This window comes from Apus apus, chromosome 2 (assembly GCF_020740795.1).
Source record: "Apus apus isolate bApuApu2 chromosome 2, bApuApu2.pri.cur, whole genome shotgun sequence".
Classification (NCBI taxonomy): domain Eukaryota; kingdom Metazoa; phylum Chordata; class Aves; order Apodiformes; family Apodidae; genus Apus; species Apus apus.
Window position 1 is genome coordinate 30,689,811 of NC_067283.1, and position 15,188 is coordinate 30,704,998.

At 41.8% G+C, this 15,188-nt stretch overlaps 1 protein-coding gene across 1 annotated transcript in view; it reads left to right on the plus strand.

Annotated features, from left to right (window-relative positions):
• The first annotated feature begins 2,357 nt into the window (after positions 1 to 2,357).
• AHR (aryl hydrocarbon receptor) overlaps positions 2,358 to 15,188 on the plus strand; it is a 65,314-nt gene continuing 52,483 nt past the window's right edge. Inside the window, exons 1-2 of the mRNA XM_051609987.1 lie at positions 2,358 to 2,721; positions 10,153 to 10,340. Coding sequence (XP_051465947.1) covers positions 2,666 to 2,721; positions 10,153 to 10,340 — 244 coding nt within the window. The 5' untranslated portion in view covers positions 2,358 to 2,665. The remainder of the gene's footprint in view (positions 2,722 to 10,152; positions 10,341 to 15,188) is intronic.

The window sequence follows — 15,188 nt, forward strand, 5'->3', positions numbered from 1 at the left end:
GTGAGGGACTATAAAACAGACTGGAAGAAACAAAATAAAAAATTAGAAGAGAAGCCTCAAACAATGTCTGTAAGCTTTCAACACAAAGATAATGCAGCTGAGGACAAGAATGAAAGCAGAGCAGCAATTTATGTTGTGTATGGAGTGCTCACAGCATACTTGTGTTGACAGAAAAGCAGTAAGCAGGGAGAGGCTAGGGGTGACAAGAGTACTGAAAGGGACTAAGAAGAAACAGTGTGTGGATGGGTTTGGAGTGAAAAAAAAGGCATTACTTTCCATCTTCAGTCTTAAAATCGAAGGAAGAAACAGGCTGGAGAAGAGAAGGAAGTAAGATATTGTGTACAGTATGGCATACCTTTTTTTTTCCAGGATGCTGGTAAGATCTTGTGAAAAGAGAGAACGTGAAGAGGAAAGAGACTGAGGAGACACAGAAACTAGTGAATACTTTACATCCTCCACAAAGGTGTTTGGCCAGTGATGTGGCAGGAATATGACTGCAAAGCACTGACCTTGCAAGGCATCTGGCTCTTTTACTATTTTTTCAAAAAATGTTTGCTGAAGACATATTTTTCAAAACATCATTTGATCAGCTAGCATACTTAGCAAGCACACACTGGCATTGTTAAGTTTTAGTCAAATTCATTTTATCTGCACATGTGGCTCCAGCGTACTTTGCATCCGGGATAGCTTCTCAGGCAATTAAACCCGAGTAATTAAGCTGGTAAACAAGCGCGCCTTATGCTGCCTAATCCCGGCAGAGGAGGAGGAGGCGGCCCGGGCGGCTGGACGCCCGGTCCCGCGGGACGCAGCGACCCCGGCCCCGGGGCGGGCTGAGGCCGCGCTTTGCACAGCCCCGGGTTGTTACCGCTCGGTAATACCTGGGTCACCGCTAATCCGCTCCGCCAGCAGAGCGGAGGGCAGACGCTTGCATAACCGGGGCTTCAGTGAGCAGCGAGGGGAGATGCGAGCTCCCCGCCGCCGGTGCAACGCGCAGGGCCCGGGCAGCCCTGCGGGCGGGCAGGCAGACAGACAGACAGACAGATAGACAGACACCAGCACCACGGACACTGCCTCAGCCCGGGCGGCTGCGGGGGCACCGAGCGGCGGGAGAGGGGCTCAGCCCGCAGCTATGGTCGCTCTCCGGCGGCTGGGCTCGGCCGGCCCCCGTGGGTGCGTTTGAAAGGGGAGAGAGGGGAGCTCTTCCCGGCTCTCGTCTCAGTCGGGACCCCGTACAGCTTGTGTTTACATAGGGCGACTCCCAGGCTCTCAAGTTTAGCGTTGAGACAATTTATTGCGGTTATTTCGGGGTAAGAGCTCTGCTGCTGCTGCTGCGAGGGGAAACGGGGGAAGAAAATGGGAGGGAGAAGCGGTGGCGGGTCAGAACGGCACCGGGGTTTCTTCTTGGACGGTTTTATTTGTCAGCAATTTGGCATCACCTCTTACTTTTTGCGATGCTGCTCCTCTCCTTTAAAATAAATGTTTAGCTTAATATGTCAGTGTAATAACTCAGGGATTTATCCCCTAATGAGATATGAACCACGTACTCGTCCAATAAACCGTGTCGGTCCTCTCGGTGCTTAGCGAGCAGCAACCTTGCCCTCAGTGACTTCCTTTCTTTCCCCCCGTGTCCTGCTGTCCTTGTCCTCGGCGGACCCTGGTGCCTTTCCACTTCTTCCCCCGCGGACACTACTAGCCAGGGCTCCCCCCCGCCTATTTTGGGCAGTCATGTATTATTTCTGGTTTCTGTGCTCAGGCACTCTGCAGCCGTGACGGCTTCAGCCCCGGGGGGGCGGGAAGCCGGAGAGGTGGCAGACAAGGGGGGAAGTGGGGTGGGTGGGTGGGGGTGACAGGCACTGTCATTTTCCTTTCAAAACTGAACGCTGTGATTTTTTATTTATTTTTTTTCCCAAGGCTACTTTTTTGTCATTAGGGCTACGTGGGCGCTGGGAGCTGACCTTCCTTCTTCCTTGCCGCGGGAGCAGCCCGCGCACCTTCCTCCGCCCACTCCAGGCTCGGGGTTTTTCCCCTCTCCGCCCGCATCCCCATCCCGCAGCCCTCCCGCCGCGGCCCCCGGGGCCCCCTCCTCCCTCGCCTCGGGTGACCTTCCCAACATGGCGGCACGGCCGCCCCCTCCTCCCTCCTTCCCGCCGCCGCGAGGGGCCTCCCCGGCGAGGGGCGGTGGCGGCTGCCAGCCGGGCCGGGCGGGGCGGGGCGGGGCGGGGCGGGGCGGGACGCGGCCCGGAGCGCGGCAGCGGCGGGCGGGGCGGCCGCGGGGCCGGGCCGGGCGGGGCGGGGCGGGGCGGAGCGGCCCGGGCCGGCGCCGCGCACACTGACAGGCGCTCGGCCAGCAGACGGCGGCCGCGCTGGGGTGCAGAGGCCGCCGCAGAGGGAGCCGGCCGGGAGACGCCGTCTCGTCGGCGGAGAAGACGCGGGGCTGAGCGGCGCCGGAAAGCCCCGGCCGCCCCCACACCTGTGCCCTCCAGGGGCGGCCAGTGGGTGTAGCCGCCGCCGATCACCTGGGATCCCCGCCCCGTAGCGCCTCCGCCTCCCGTCCGCTCCGGCCGGGGAAGGCGCCAGCAGCGCGGCGAGCGAGCGCTCCGGGCAGCAGGGCCGGGGCCCGGGGCGAGGCGAGGGGCGCAGCGCGGGGCGCTGGAGCGGCGGCACCATGAACCCTAATGTCACCTACGCCAGTCGCAAGCGACGGAAACCTGTGCAGAAAATGTAAGCGGCCCCGCGGGGCGGCTGGGGAGAGAGGCAGGGAGGGAGGGACGGACCGGCTTCCCGGCGGCTTCTCGTCCTGCCGCGCACCGCGCCGCGGGGGCCCTGCGGGGACAGCCGGTGCGGGGACGCCCGAGGGAGGTGGTGCCAAGAGGTGCCGGCGGGATTTGTATCGTCTTTAGCCTTTTTTTTTTTTTTTTTTTTTTTTTTTTTCCTCCTCCTTCAGAAAAAAACAAACAGAAAAGCAGGGAGTGTCGGGGCGCGGGGGATGGCGGCGGTGGAAGGAGGGAGCGGTGCCGGCAGCGCGGCGCAGCCGGCTGACCTAGATTGGGAGGCATCTGAGGTGACGGCTCCCGAGCGGCGGCCGCGCTCACCCCGCCGGAGCGGGTGTCGCCGGTGGGTGTCGCGGGGGGGCCGCGCCGTCCCGGGGGGGCCGCGCCGTCCCCGGTGGGCCCCCGCCACTTGGCTGCCGCGCTCCGCTCCGCACCGCTCCGCACCGCTCCGCACCGCTGCTGCCGGGCGCTCAGGTGTCTCTGCGGGAGTTGCGAGGTCGGAGCAGAAAAGGCTCGGCTGGTTCCCACCGTTTAAGGCTATTTTTAGCCTATTTGGGAGGGTTGAACCAGCTTTAACCCTCCGGTATTACATTAGATATTTTTGTTTCTTCAGCCACAAACACACCCAAGTGCTTCCGACCGAATGAAAGAGGCAAAAAAAATTACAACGTCTGGCTGTATGGTGGCTTTCCCCCCCCCCGATTAATTTATCTTTCTGAAACTCTGGGAACCGCTTAGTATCTTGAATCATTTTGTATTGTGCACCTGCTGTAGGATATAGTCCTAAGCATTGCATGCTTGGCTAAAAGGCTGGCCTCGTGAGAGTGATTTTTCAGACTAGAGAAGGTGCTTAACTTGCACTTTCAACTGAAAGTCAAGAATCTATAGGTCAGAAAAAGTACTGACCTGCAGGAAAAATAAGCTAACTGCAATACAAAGCTCAAAAAATCCCCGTGTATTTCTGCAGGGTACTTTTGTACATGTAAAATAACTGCAAAGACTACACAAGCATTCAAGAAGAGCACGACCAATATTTAATGAAATTCTATCGTTAATGATATGTGCTTGGACTTATAGTAGACAACTGTCTTGGAGGGAAATTAACTCCAACCGTAAAGAAACAATCACTGAAGCTGTTAGAATGTATGTACATAGGTGGGTTTTCACCCTACAAATTAACACAGAAAGTCTCAAAAAAATTCCCCTTCTAGAAGGTGTGTTCATTATGAAAGTAGCAGCATTTGGTTTTTTTGACCATTCATGTAAAAAAAAAAAAAAAAGTTGAGGTACCAAATGAAATTAAGGCTTTAAATCTGGATCTAAAGTATGAAATGAGTGGGCTTTTTTGTGAAGAAATAAAAATATATTTGGGGTATTTGTAGACTTTAGTAGCTAAAGGCAAATAATTCTTAAGTCTTTATTCTGGAAAGTTGAGGTGTTCTGCATTGCTGGTATGATTGCTTAATGTCTGGCTTACTATTCAATTCTTGATAGCCTTGGTTAGAGGATGTGAAACCTTCTCATTTAGTCGTATCTATCGTGTGTAATCCTTTTCCATCTATCTCCTCAGTATGTAAGCTGGCTGAGCTTCTCTGATTAGTTGCATTTGAAGCCTTTTTTATTACTAATGGGAACCATTTATCTATGGAAGGACTTTGTCCTCCAGGACCAAAGGAAGAAATAAGAGTTTCTTCTTAAAAGTATTCATATTAATATTGTTTGTTCAGCCATTAAATTTAAGTGCAGGCTAATTATTAACCCACCTTGCTTGAGTTACTAGGAATTATTTTAATGAAAGACAAATTTATCTTGCATGTAACACTTACTTGTTTCTTTTCTGCTTGAAATTACTATGCTCTTTGGTTAAGTCAACCTTACTGAACACTGCTAGTGGGTCAGAGGGCTTTGATTTTTCCCATAACTAATTACAGGCCATACCTTTAGGCCAAAAAAAAAAAAGTGAGAGTCAACAAGCTTTTGTAACTGATTGGGAGAGTGAAGATGTACTTGCTGCTGGTTAAAAAAGGTTTGATGTTACCGTGATTTTAATCCGTTTGAAGTTGATATTTCCTTCCCCCAGTAGAATTCACAGCACTTTGGGGAGAAAAGGAAGAGGTGATAATGTTGTTGGGACTAGATCTTTTATGGAAGAGATTTTTTCTGTAGCTAGTTCTTCTAATGTTTTATTTGCCATATATGTAATTCTGAATGGAGAATGACAATTGGTAACTTATGGCAATAGGCAACTAGTTTATAGAATGGAAAAAGCTATTCGTATAATTACATAGTTGCCATGGAAAATAATGAAGTAGAAGAAATACTTCCTGCTTTAGGTGAAAATGGTGATAACTCAAAACCAGTTCAAGAAACTTCCCTCCTCCTACAACTCCCGCTTTTTATTATATGCCATATAAAGAACTAAACTTGAGAGGGAATCTAGGGCTATTGCTTGACAGTGCTGAGTGTTGAAATGTGTTGTTGTTTTTTTTTTTGATTCAATAGGGAAATTACAGTATCACAGCTGAAAGAGAAAAGCAATCGTGAAGGAACTTAATAGGCAGCTGTTCCTGCAGTTCATCATGTTATCTTGTCATCTGAAAAGAAAAAAAAAAAAAGCTAAGCAGTATACACTCAATTGCATGTAATATTCTACAGAAATAACTTAAATAACTTTAAACCTTGGAGCCTTTAAATTGCCTGCCCATTTAATGTTTGAGAACTGCGAGTCCCCCTGGTGGCAACACGTCCATAGGGCGTTTCACTCCCTGCTGAGGCTTGGGGAACAATGGGTGGCCCTTGTGTTTGGTTTGCGGGTTTTTTCAAGTCTTGAATTCCTTTTCTCTAGTGAGTATTAACTGCTACATTAATATGCTAGTATTGTAGGAGAATAAAATGCAGATTTTGTGGAAGTGGGGTTTACTGTAGATAGATTCTAACATGCATCTTCACCTTGTAGTTTGTATGTTTTCCTGCCTACTAGCTTGTTTGCCCTGGTTTTTTTCTTTGTAATAGAAGTTGTTTTGCATAACTGAATAAATGTAGACAAGGGATGGAGTGAGGAGGTCTGAATGTTTCATACTATGCAGGCACAAAAGACATAATGGCATGTTTCTTTAGCAGACTAAAAAAGAAATTATTATAAGGTTTTGTTGTGTGTTAGCTTAAATGTATTTATGATATTAAATACTCCAGAGAAGAATGTCTAACTGATTGATCCTTAATTCTGAGCAGGCATAGTAATTTCAGAAAGCAGTGCAGAGATATTTTAAGAAATGAAAGTATTTATGTATTCTTTCAAGGCAAACAAACAAGAAGTGCCAGAACAAGCTTTCAAACGGAAGTTCATCAGGAAAGAAAAATAATCATTAAAAGATTTCTTTGTGTAAAGGCATATCTGCGACAAACAGCAGTTTACACCTCTTATTTGAAATGGAGGCAATAAAGCTCTTATATTTTGTATATAAGTTTATTCTACATATGACCTGGCCAGGCTCAGAGTACCTGTATGTTACATGTAGACTGCTACTTAAAATTAACTATTTTTATGGTTTGTGAGGGGTTTTTTTGTTGGTTGGATTTAGGTCAGTCGTTCTTGCAAAAGTACACTTTTTAGAAAGAGAATCTGTAGCAAACGGAGATAGGCAAAAGTAGATAACATACTCAGTAGATAGGAACATACTTTTTGTTTTGTTTTCTCTTTCTCAGTGGCCTTGGCTTGTCATCTTAAACAGTAATGAAATATGTTAAAACTGAGTGTGAAACTTTAATTCTTGGTGTTCTGGCTGTCTCTTTCACTCTGGTGGAGTCCTTCATACACCAAAGCAAGCTGAGCAGTCTAAAACACAGTTTAGTGTTTAGGAAGACAAATCAGATGAGTTGCAAGCCACTGAGGGAGGGGTTTTTATTAAGTAACAACCCCCCATTGTCCTTTCAGTAGTCTAAATCTTTGCTGGTTTCACTGCATGCTGAAGGAGCCACTGGGAAAGGTCTCTTGCCCCTTCAAGATAGAGTAACAAAAGCTTTTGATCCAAGGGGTTCATAGTCTTTGTCATATCTGTTTTTCCAAAGAAATTGTCAGCTGAATTTTCAGTAATTGTAGATTTGGTATGAGAAATAAGAGTAAAAGCTTAGAAGTATTTTTTTCGGTTGCTAAAGAGAGAATTTTGGAGGATGTCACCTATTGTAATATTTGCTTGCTGGTAACTGATGCATTTCATGTACCTGACCAAATTGACTTAAATATCCATAAGAATAACATGTTATTGCATGCACTATCATATATGTGGTGAAAAATATACATGACTGAAAAGTTTAAATCCATTAGCTAGGTGACATGAGTTCTTCCTTATATCCTTTTCTCCTAAGCAATAAAGCAGTTCTGATGAAGTTCTAATTAGTTTTATAATATGTCACTGTGTTTTTAGTACTCTTCTTGCAAGTTCTTTTTTTCCCCCAATTTCTTCTCACGCTTCAGCCTTGTTAGTAAAGTATCATGCTTTTCAGTGCTTCGTTGTTGTTTGCTTTTTCCTTTTCAAAGTTTTTATTTTCTTATTATGAACAAAATAAATTTGTACTTTGCGTTTTCTCAGAGAACTGCTTTGATTTCCCTTAAAAATACAAATTAGCATGTAAAAATCAAAAGGTATTTTGGCCTTTTGTTAATAATTGAGACTTGGGTACTTGTGTGCTTTCTTTTTAATAATTTCACGTTGTTGATGTCTGTGAAGGTGGGCTTGGTAAGGATATGTAATGAAAACTTCTGATTAAGTGGTCTGTAGCAGATTTGTGAAAACAGTAGTCAGCTAATGTTATGATGCAAATCCTATAGAACTCTTCAAGTGTTAAAACAAGATTTAAGAGTAAAGTACCTGCATGGATTTAATCTTGACATGGCACATAATTTTGCTTGAAGATCATTTTCTGCAGTGCAGCTAGGGATGTCTTTAGCATCAAGGGTTTACATAAGTGGATGGAGAATGATTTAGCTTGCTACTTATGCCCCCAGCATTTCCACCATTACTCCCTTCATCAGTGAAGGGTCCATTTTTATATAATGGATTTTAGTTGGGTGGCAAAGGGGAAAAAAAAGGGAAATCAATGTTTTGATTTGGAGGGAGGGAATGTGGTAAGATTTGTGCTGCAAACACAGGTAAGTTAATATTCAGAAATGTTGTATACCACACTTGGAAAATCCTTATGCTTTGAACTAGTTGGAAGTCAGGTTTCCACAGAGAATCTCAATTTTTTGGAAGGAGATCTGTTTGATTTCATAGTAGTGAGCTGTTTGCTGATTATGACGCTACTGTTACTTGCCTCAAGTTTGGAATGTATTGTTCTGTTGCTACATTTTTGGCAGTTTAATACCTTAAAAAAACGATGAAATAATTTTTTATGTTACTAGTGATGTTTGGTGATGTTGAACTTAGTTTTATTAGGGTTATGTTTACATTGTGTTAATAATATGGCGTGTACAAGTGAATATTCTGCCAGAATAGGAAAATGTGAAGAAAGTGTTGCTAAGCCATTTTAACGTGCACTTGGGGATAAGGTTACCTGCAGGTCTCAAAGTCAGGGCTTGTGACTGAAGCACACATCTAACCAAATATTTAGTTGGTCATCTATTGCAGTTGGTGATGAACGTGTGTTTTTTTCGAGAGAGAAAATCTTCATATTTCTTGATTAATCTGTTTTCCTGACTTTTCCAATGATTTTAGGATAAAGCCCTATTAGAACTGTGTCTTAAACCATCTTTATCCTGCAGCAAGCTTAACTTTATCGATCTTGGGAGTAAGTAGTTGCTACTGATATGTTCTGTTTCCGTGTGCTAACAACGTTTTGTCTTAAGGCATCTTCAAGTTTCTGGGCTCCACCTAAAGAGCATGCCTCCTTTAATGTGCAGAAGGGCAGCCATACTGCTAGGGAACAGACAGTCAGACTTAGGAGTTTTTGACAAGTGACACTTGAATAAACAATGCTTGTAAAAAGAATGGCTTGAATTTAAACTAACAAGGAGTGTAATTGAAACATAAAGTGAAAACAAACTAAAAATAATAATGACCACTCTGTCACAACCTATTGGATTGAAAGTATAAGATTATTTTTTGGTATGTTTTACTTTCAGCAGTGGCAAAAATGATTATTGGAGGTGTTGCAATTTTCTCACCATAAAATTAATATAAAGATGAAGCTTGGAAGCAGACTAAATGAAATACTGAAGAAATTAACTGCTGAAAGTCTTTATCCTCTCTAGTTTTGCAAGTAATACATATTGCAGAAACAACATTCTTATGAGAGCAGCACAAATAGATAACTGCCCCAGATCTTGAGTGGAACTGCAATCCTGGAAAAGTAAAAATTAATTACTCTTTAATTAGAAAACTGTGTGCTAAATATAATATACTATGATTTGTGCAGATAAGTTATTTGGTTTCAGTATTGGCTTGTAATGACTAATTATAGTTCAAATGAGTAGGAGTTTAAACCTGTTTCCAGACTTTTGCGTGTGTGGGCCTGGAGCTGAGGGTGAATAGGAATGGAAAACAGTAAGCTTACGAAAACTTGAATAAGTCATTCATAACAGAAATTTGCTTTTTAAATTGTACTTTGTAAGATGCAAAGTCATGCTTTTGTTGTGCTGTATGCAAATAAAATGCCTTCAGCTGAGAGGTGACTTAAAGCATGAGCTCAGCAAAGGTTATTTATTTTTTTTTCCTGCTGACTGAGCTGTATCTTTTGTTTTCTTGTGCAGTTTTGGATGCCTTGTTATCTAACAAATTACCAAAACTTTTGTTGGATTCAATTGACAATAACCTGTTCCAAACATTGACAAAAATTGAGGATGCCTGTGAAAAATTGTAATTGAAGGCCAGGTTGGATGGGGCTTTGAGCAACCTGGTCTAGTGGGAGGTGTGCCTACCCATGGGGAGGGCTAAAACTAGATGATCTTTAAGGTTCCTTTCAACCCCAAACATTCTATATTCTATGAAAAAGTGTACTGTCAAATGCATCGGTATAAAAATACTACTAAAAATTATAGAATTATTTGTAATACGAACATTTGGAAGACAAGTGACATTTGAGTGAAAGTGTAGGAAACTTCTTACAAAAAAGAATCTCAAAGGTTTCAAAAGTTCATTACGTGTTGAGACAGCCATTGTATATCTAACTGCTTCATTTAACAGTGTGTGTGTGTGTTAAATGGGGGGGTTTTAAACCATCAAGATTTATTTTTTCCAATGGGAAACAAGTAATTTGGGAAAAGCATTTAGCTTGTTGGAGCTTAAAAGTCAATTTGTAACGTTAGGTTTGGCAAATATTTACCTTCATTTTTGGAAGGAACTTGCGTTTATATTGTGTTTGGGTTTTGTTTTTTTTTTCACAGAGTAAAGCCATCACCAGCTGAAGGAGTCAAGTCCAATCCATCCAAGAGGCACAGGGATCGCCTGAACGCAGAGTTGGACCGCTTGGCTAGCCTCCTGCCTTTCCCTCAAGATGTCATCGCCAAATTGGATAAGCTGTCTGTGCTTAGGCTTAGCGTCAGTTACCTGAGAGCCAAAAGTTTTTTTGATGGTAAGGGCTGGAAATTTATTTGGTTTTGAACTGCTTGTAAAGTTCCATTTCATACTGTATGTAGATTTCAGCTGTTTAAGTACTTAAGCCCGTTAATTTATCTGTGTTTTAATGGAATGTAACTGTAGAAAGGTTTCCAGTGTCTTGAGAAATCAAATGTAACTAGTTATATTTCATTTAAATCCACAGTCTTTCAAAGCCTTGCATTTGGAAGTAAAGTTGCCCTTGATGAGTCTTCTGTTTTTTTTATGCATTAAAAAATGCCAGAGATTTCTTTCTTTCCCCTCTGAAAATAGCCTTCATAAAACCATTATTGTTCAAAACACGTCATATGAGTTCCCATCCATAGTGTTTTGCTAATGATACATCAAAAATTACTCTGTTTTGATACAAAGTTCTTCATAGTGCCCCTTCCTATAGTTTGTTGCAAAGGTGATGTTTTAATGAAAAAAAAGCAAAGTCTTTCCTGCATTCGAGCCCAGATTAATGCAGAGCATGAGGCATTAGGGTGACAGCCAAGGTTCCCCCGTTGTGTGGTGCAGGTTTTCCCTGGCCCCAGCCATTGCAAGGGTAATGCAGCAGCACTCGGAGTAGTAATCAGGCTAGAAACATGTTCTCTTAGACTTCCTCAGAGCTGGCCAGACAGTCATACCCCTCTCCTTCACTACCTGAGTTATATAGGGTGACATGTCATGTCTGGCTTCCTGCCAGCTTCTTCAAACACACAAACAGTCTGCTCCTTTTCATTGCTGTGATAAAGCAGGGAGCTTGTATTTAAATAATTGTCTTTTTTTTTTATCAGTCAGTGAAGTTTTACAGTAGTATACTGAGGGAGGAATTATATTGATGAGCTGTAGCTAAGGAATCTTGTTTGCAATGGAGGTGATATTAAATTGCAAATTGCTTTGTTTTTTTAATGAAGTTGTTTTGACATTAAAATAACTTCTCATTGATTGAAGATTTATTGTTTCTGTCACTTGATAATAACTCCATACTGTGGATGAAAGAAGGCCTGAAGAAACCCAACTGCCTAAGATAGTTCCACTTTTTCCTCTAGAAACACAAAACATTTATTTTAATGTATTGTGTCTAGTGTCTTCGGTTCAGTAATGCTCATAAATTTATATCCTGTGTTTTATTGCTTGAAGAATATATGCAGGCATCTTGTTTCTGTGCTTGTTTAGGACAATTCTTAGTATGGAATATGCTCAAGGCTAGATTTGGTAAAATGTTTCTAGCAGTGTTTGTTCAAATTGAAATATTTGCTCCCATGAAATGAGAGGGTTCTCTTGTCACATCAGTTTCATCAGTCTTTGTGAGATGTTTTCTCAGGTTGACTGCTGTGAAACCATGTGCTCTCTTGGTGAATTGAAGAGGAAGTTCTAGCCTCAATGAAACATTCTTTGAAATGTTTGCATTTATAAGATTGCAAGTTTTTTACCTTACTTGGGATGCACTGATAATAGCAAATCTCAATTTCTCATTCAATGGAACTGCTTGATTTTGTTTCTTTCATCCCCCAGCCTCTCCCACCCCCTCTCAAGAGTTTGCACTTGATGGTTCTCTGTTAAAGGGGTTTAATGCTCTGATTTCTACATAGGAAAAAAGTCGTGGCTTTGGCTGTATGGAGGCAGCCAGTATCACTTTACACCAAAATTTACATCAGTTGCTTGTTTCTAATTTAAACATGAAGGTAGCTTTCAGCCATTTCAGAGCAGTGATGAGTTAGATGTGTCCTAGTGGCAGAGAAATTATAGTTGCATTTCAGACTGCATTTTAACTATTGTGGATACAGAGTTGAAGCAAATGTAACTTGTGTTTTCAACTCAGTAGCATTCTATTAGGGTCATATCCATAGCAGACATATGGTGCTAATGCTACCATACTGGACCACTTCTGTAGAATATAGCGTATTTAATTGTGCTACTTAATTTATTATAATAGAATTTTTATTTGTCTCCTAGGAAAGGACTTTTCAAGCAACAAGTGTGTGCATATACTAGATGCATTACAGCAAAATATTTTTCCTGTAGTCTCCATTAAAAAAAAAATAAAAGCCTGGTAAAAATGAAAAGAAAGACTTGGATGTTGCTTATATTGTGCAAGACATATTGAACAGTGTTGGATCATGCAAGTTTAATTTGTAGCTACAGTAGAAGTTATCTTAACCTTTTTTAGCAGGAAAAGCTTTTTTTCCTACTTCTTTTCAGGCCTCTGAACTGTAGGACTACTAGTCAGGTTAGTAATCAGTATCCATCTGAAAGTGTTTAAAGGCTAACATCCATGACTAAACTGAAGATAAACAAGAGTAACCAACCTATGACTATGACAGATCCAATACTGAAAGTAAGATCTCTTATACTATTTTAATAGATTACATATTATTTAAATACATTTCAGTTGAAACTTACTCCAAAGGAGAAATTAGTGCTTTGAAGTACAGAATTAACAAAAATACCCTGAAAACCCCTAGGTTAGAGTTTCACAATCTATCTATGCAGTGCTGCTCATGGAACTGCTCTTTCGAAGGAATGTTTTGTGTAGTGAAATATATGTGGAAAGCCCTCTAGACTAAACCAGACAAATGTAAGAGTGAACATTGATTGTCACCTTGAGTGCCTAGACTGAGCCAGAAGAACCACTTTATTAACGCAGCATGCTGAAGTAAAGGGAAACGCTAAATGAATAACAGGATGCAAATGGGGGGGTGTGTAAATTCCTGCGGAAAGTAAAATATAAACGCGTAATCATATGATCTTGCTTGAAAGGAAACCCAAGTTTTTGCTGTAACAATAGATATTTTTTCAAAGAAAACACTTGCATTTTTCCAAGTTCAAATAATCCAGAGTGAATGTCTGTTTTCTGCAGGCGGAAGTCTGGGGGGGAAAAAGCTGTTTAGTGAAAGACATCTCAAGATGTTACATCATTTTGAGTAAATGTACCTCACTTAGACATCCACAAGTTTTTTATATTGTTACTTCAAAAGCTAAGTGTATCTGTTAAAAATAGCAAACCAAAACAAACAAAAAAGCATCTTGTCCTGCCCTTCCTCAGTCATTACAATGGTACAGAACTGTCTCCAGAGTAATTGACAGGTGAGTTTATCCATAGTGTTGACTGAGCCATGGTAGATGTCTGCATGCATATCTTATTTCAGATTGTAGGAAACAGGTGTACATTTTGCTTTTTTCTCTTCCAAAACATCTTACTTCTGTTGGTGATGTATATCACATCTGTTGGTGATTCTGTTGGTGAAGTGAATCAGTTGCTTTATTCACTGGTGTAGTTAGTGAAGTTACTGTGCTGTTAAGTGGTTCTTCTCTGTCACTTCCCTTTAGATACGCTAGTTTTGTGTGGTCAGCTTAGTCTCAAGTCCACATGGTGTCAGAAGGTTTTAGATATGTCTATGTCAAGCACTCTGGCATGCTCCTATAGGTATGAATTTGACCTTGTAGTCAGTAGTGGCTTAAAATAATGTCTCAAGTCTGTTTCTTTATAAATCAAGGTTCTTAATGTGGCCAGTCAAAGCTAAGAAGTGATTTAAGGTGGTGTGGCTTCTCTGCTGCCTGGTGCTACCTGTCTGTACTGAAGTGGATTACCAATCCTCAAAGTCAAGCAGGTTAGCTTAAATCGCCACTGGAGTATTATTTTGTGCGTGTAAGATACTTTCTGAAAGTGGCTTAAGGCAAGCTTTTTATTTTTAAGAGACTAGGGTGAATCGGGCAGGTGTCTGCAGACAGTCTATGAAGAAAGACTTTATTTGTTGTCCTGGTATTATTTCGCTCTCTTTAGATGCTAAGTGCCCATGCATGTGTGCATTCATTGGTGAAAAATATAAAGTGGAGTATGGAACAACAGCTCTTTGTGTGGGTGTAGGTTAGTGGGAGTTCAGCATCTGGATCACAACTGGATGGTCATTTATGTATAGCCTGTGTTGCCCATGCATACTAAAGGAAAATGCCCATTTGCCTTTTGCTTGAGTCCTTATATGATGAATTGATAATCATTTAAATACTTTACTGCAGTAAGGAAGAAGGAACATTTATTGAGCCAACTTGGGGTTTTGGTGAAGCGGTTCGATTTAAGGGGTAAAAGTAGAGTTAATATCATTGATCACTTTTTTTATTGTTAGGGGCATGATTTTTCTTTTCAAAGGTATACTGAGAAGTAAGGAGAGGCTTACAGAATCTAAAATGAAGTAGCTGTGCTATGTGTCTGTATTGATACGTTAGAAACAAATTTTAACGTGTTGCTTATTAATTACCCCTTTCATCCACTTCGCTAAGAATTCCTGTGGTTTAAAGTATGTGTTTTTTTCCCCTCTTGCTTATTGGACAGTATTCTGCAATTACAGAAGAAAGTTTCTGCTCAAATTAATTTAGTTTAGAATTGGTTTCTTATGTTGTATGCAAGTGATTTTGGCAAGCACAGCAATAACAAAATAATTAAGAATTTTTTCCAGTAAGCTTGCATTGCCTAATTTTACTTTGTAATATAATTAACACACATTCCTTGGAATAACATAGCTTAAATTTGCAATGCACCCATTGTCATCACATAAAATATATCCTTTGATAGAATGTTTTTTTTCCTCTGGTGCCTGCTGTTCTGTCATACTTTGTATTGGTCAGAACAGACTGCATGTGGTTCCTGCTGTGGAGAGTATAGCTTATGATAAGATGTACAGATGGAAAAGACAGGCAAAGTGGGAGACTGTATTTATTTTGCCACATTGAGAAGGGCCGCAACATATCTACAGTATATATAGCCCTTCTGCTAAGTCTTAGGTGGTGATCTGAAACAGAAACCTGAAAGTACAAAACAACTGTTTTTTTTTCCTGACTCCTG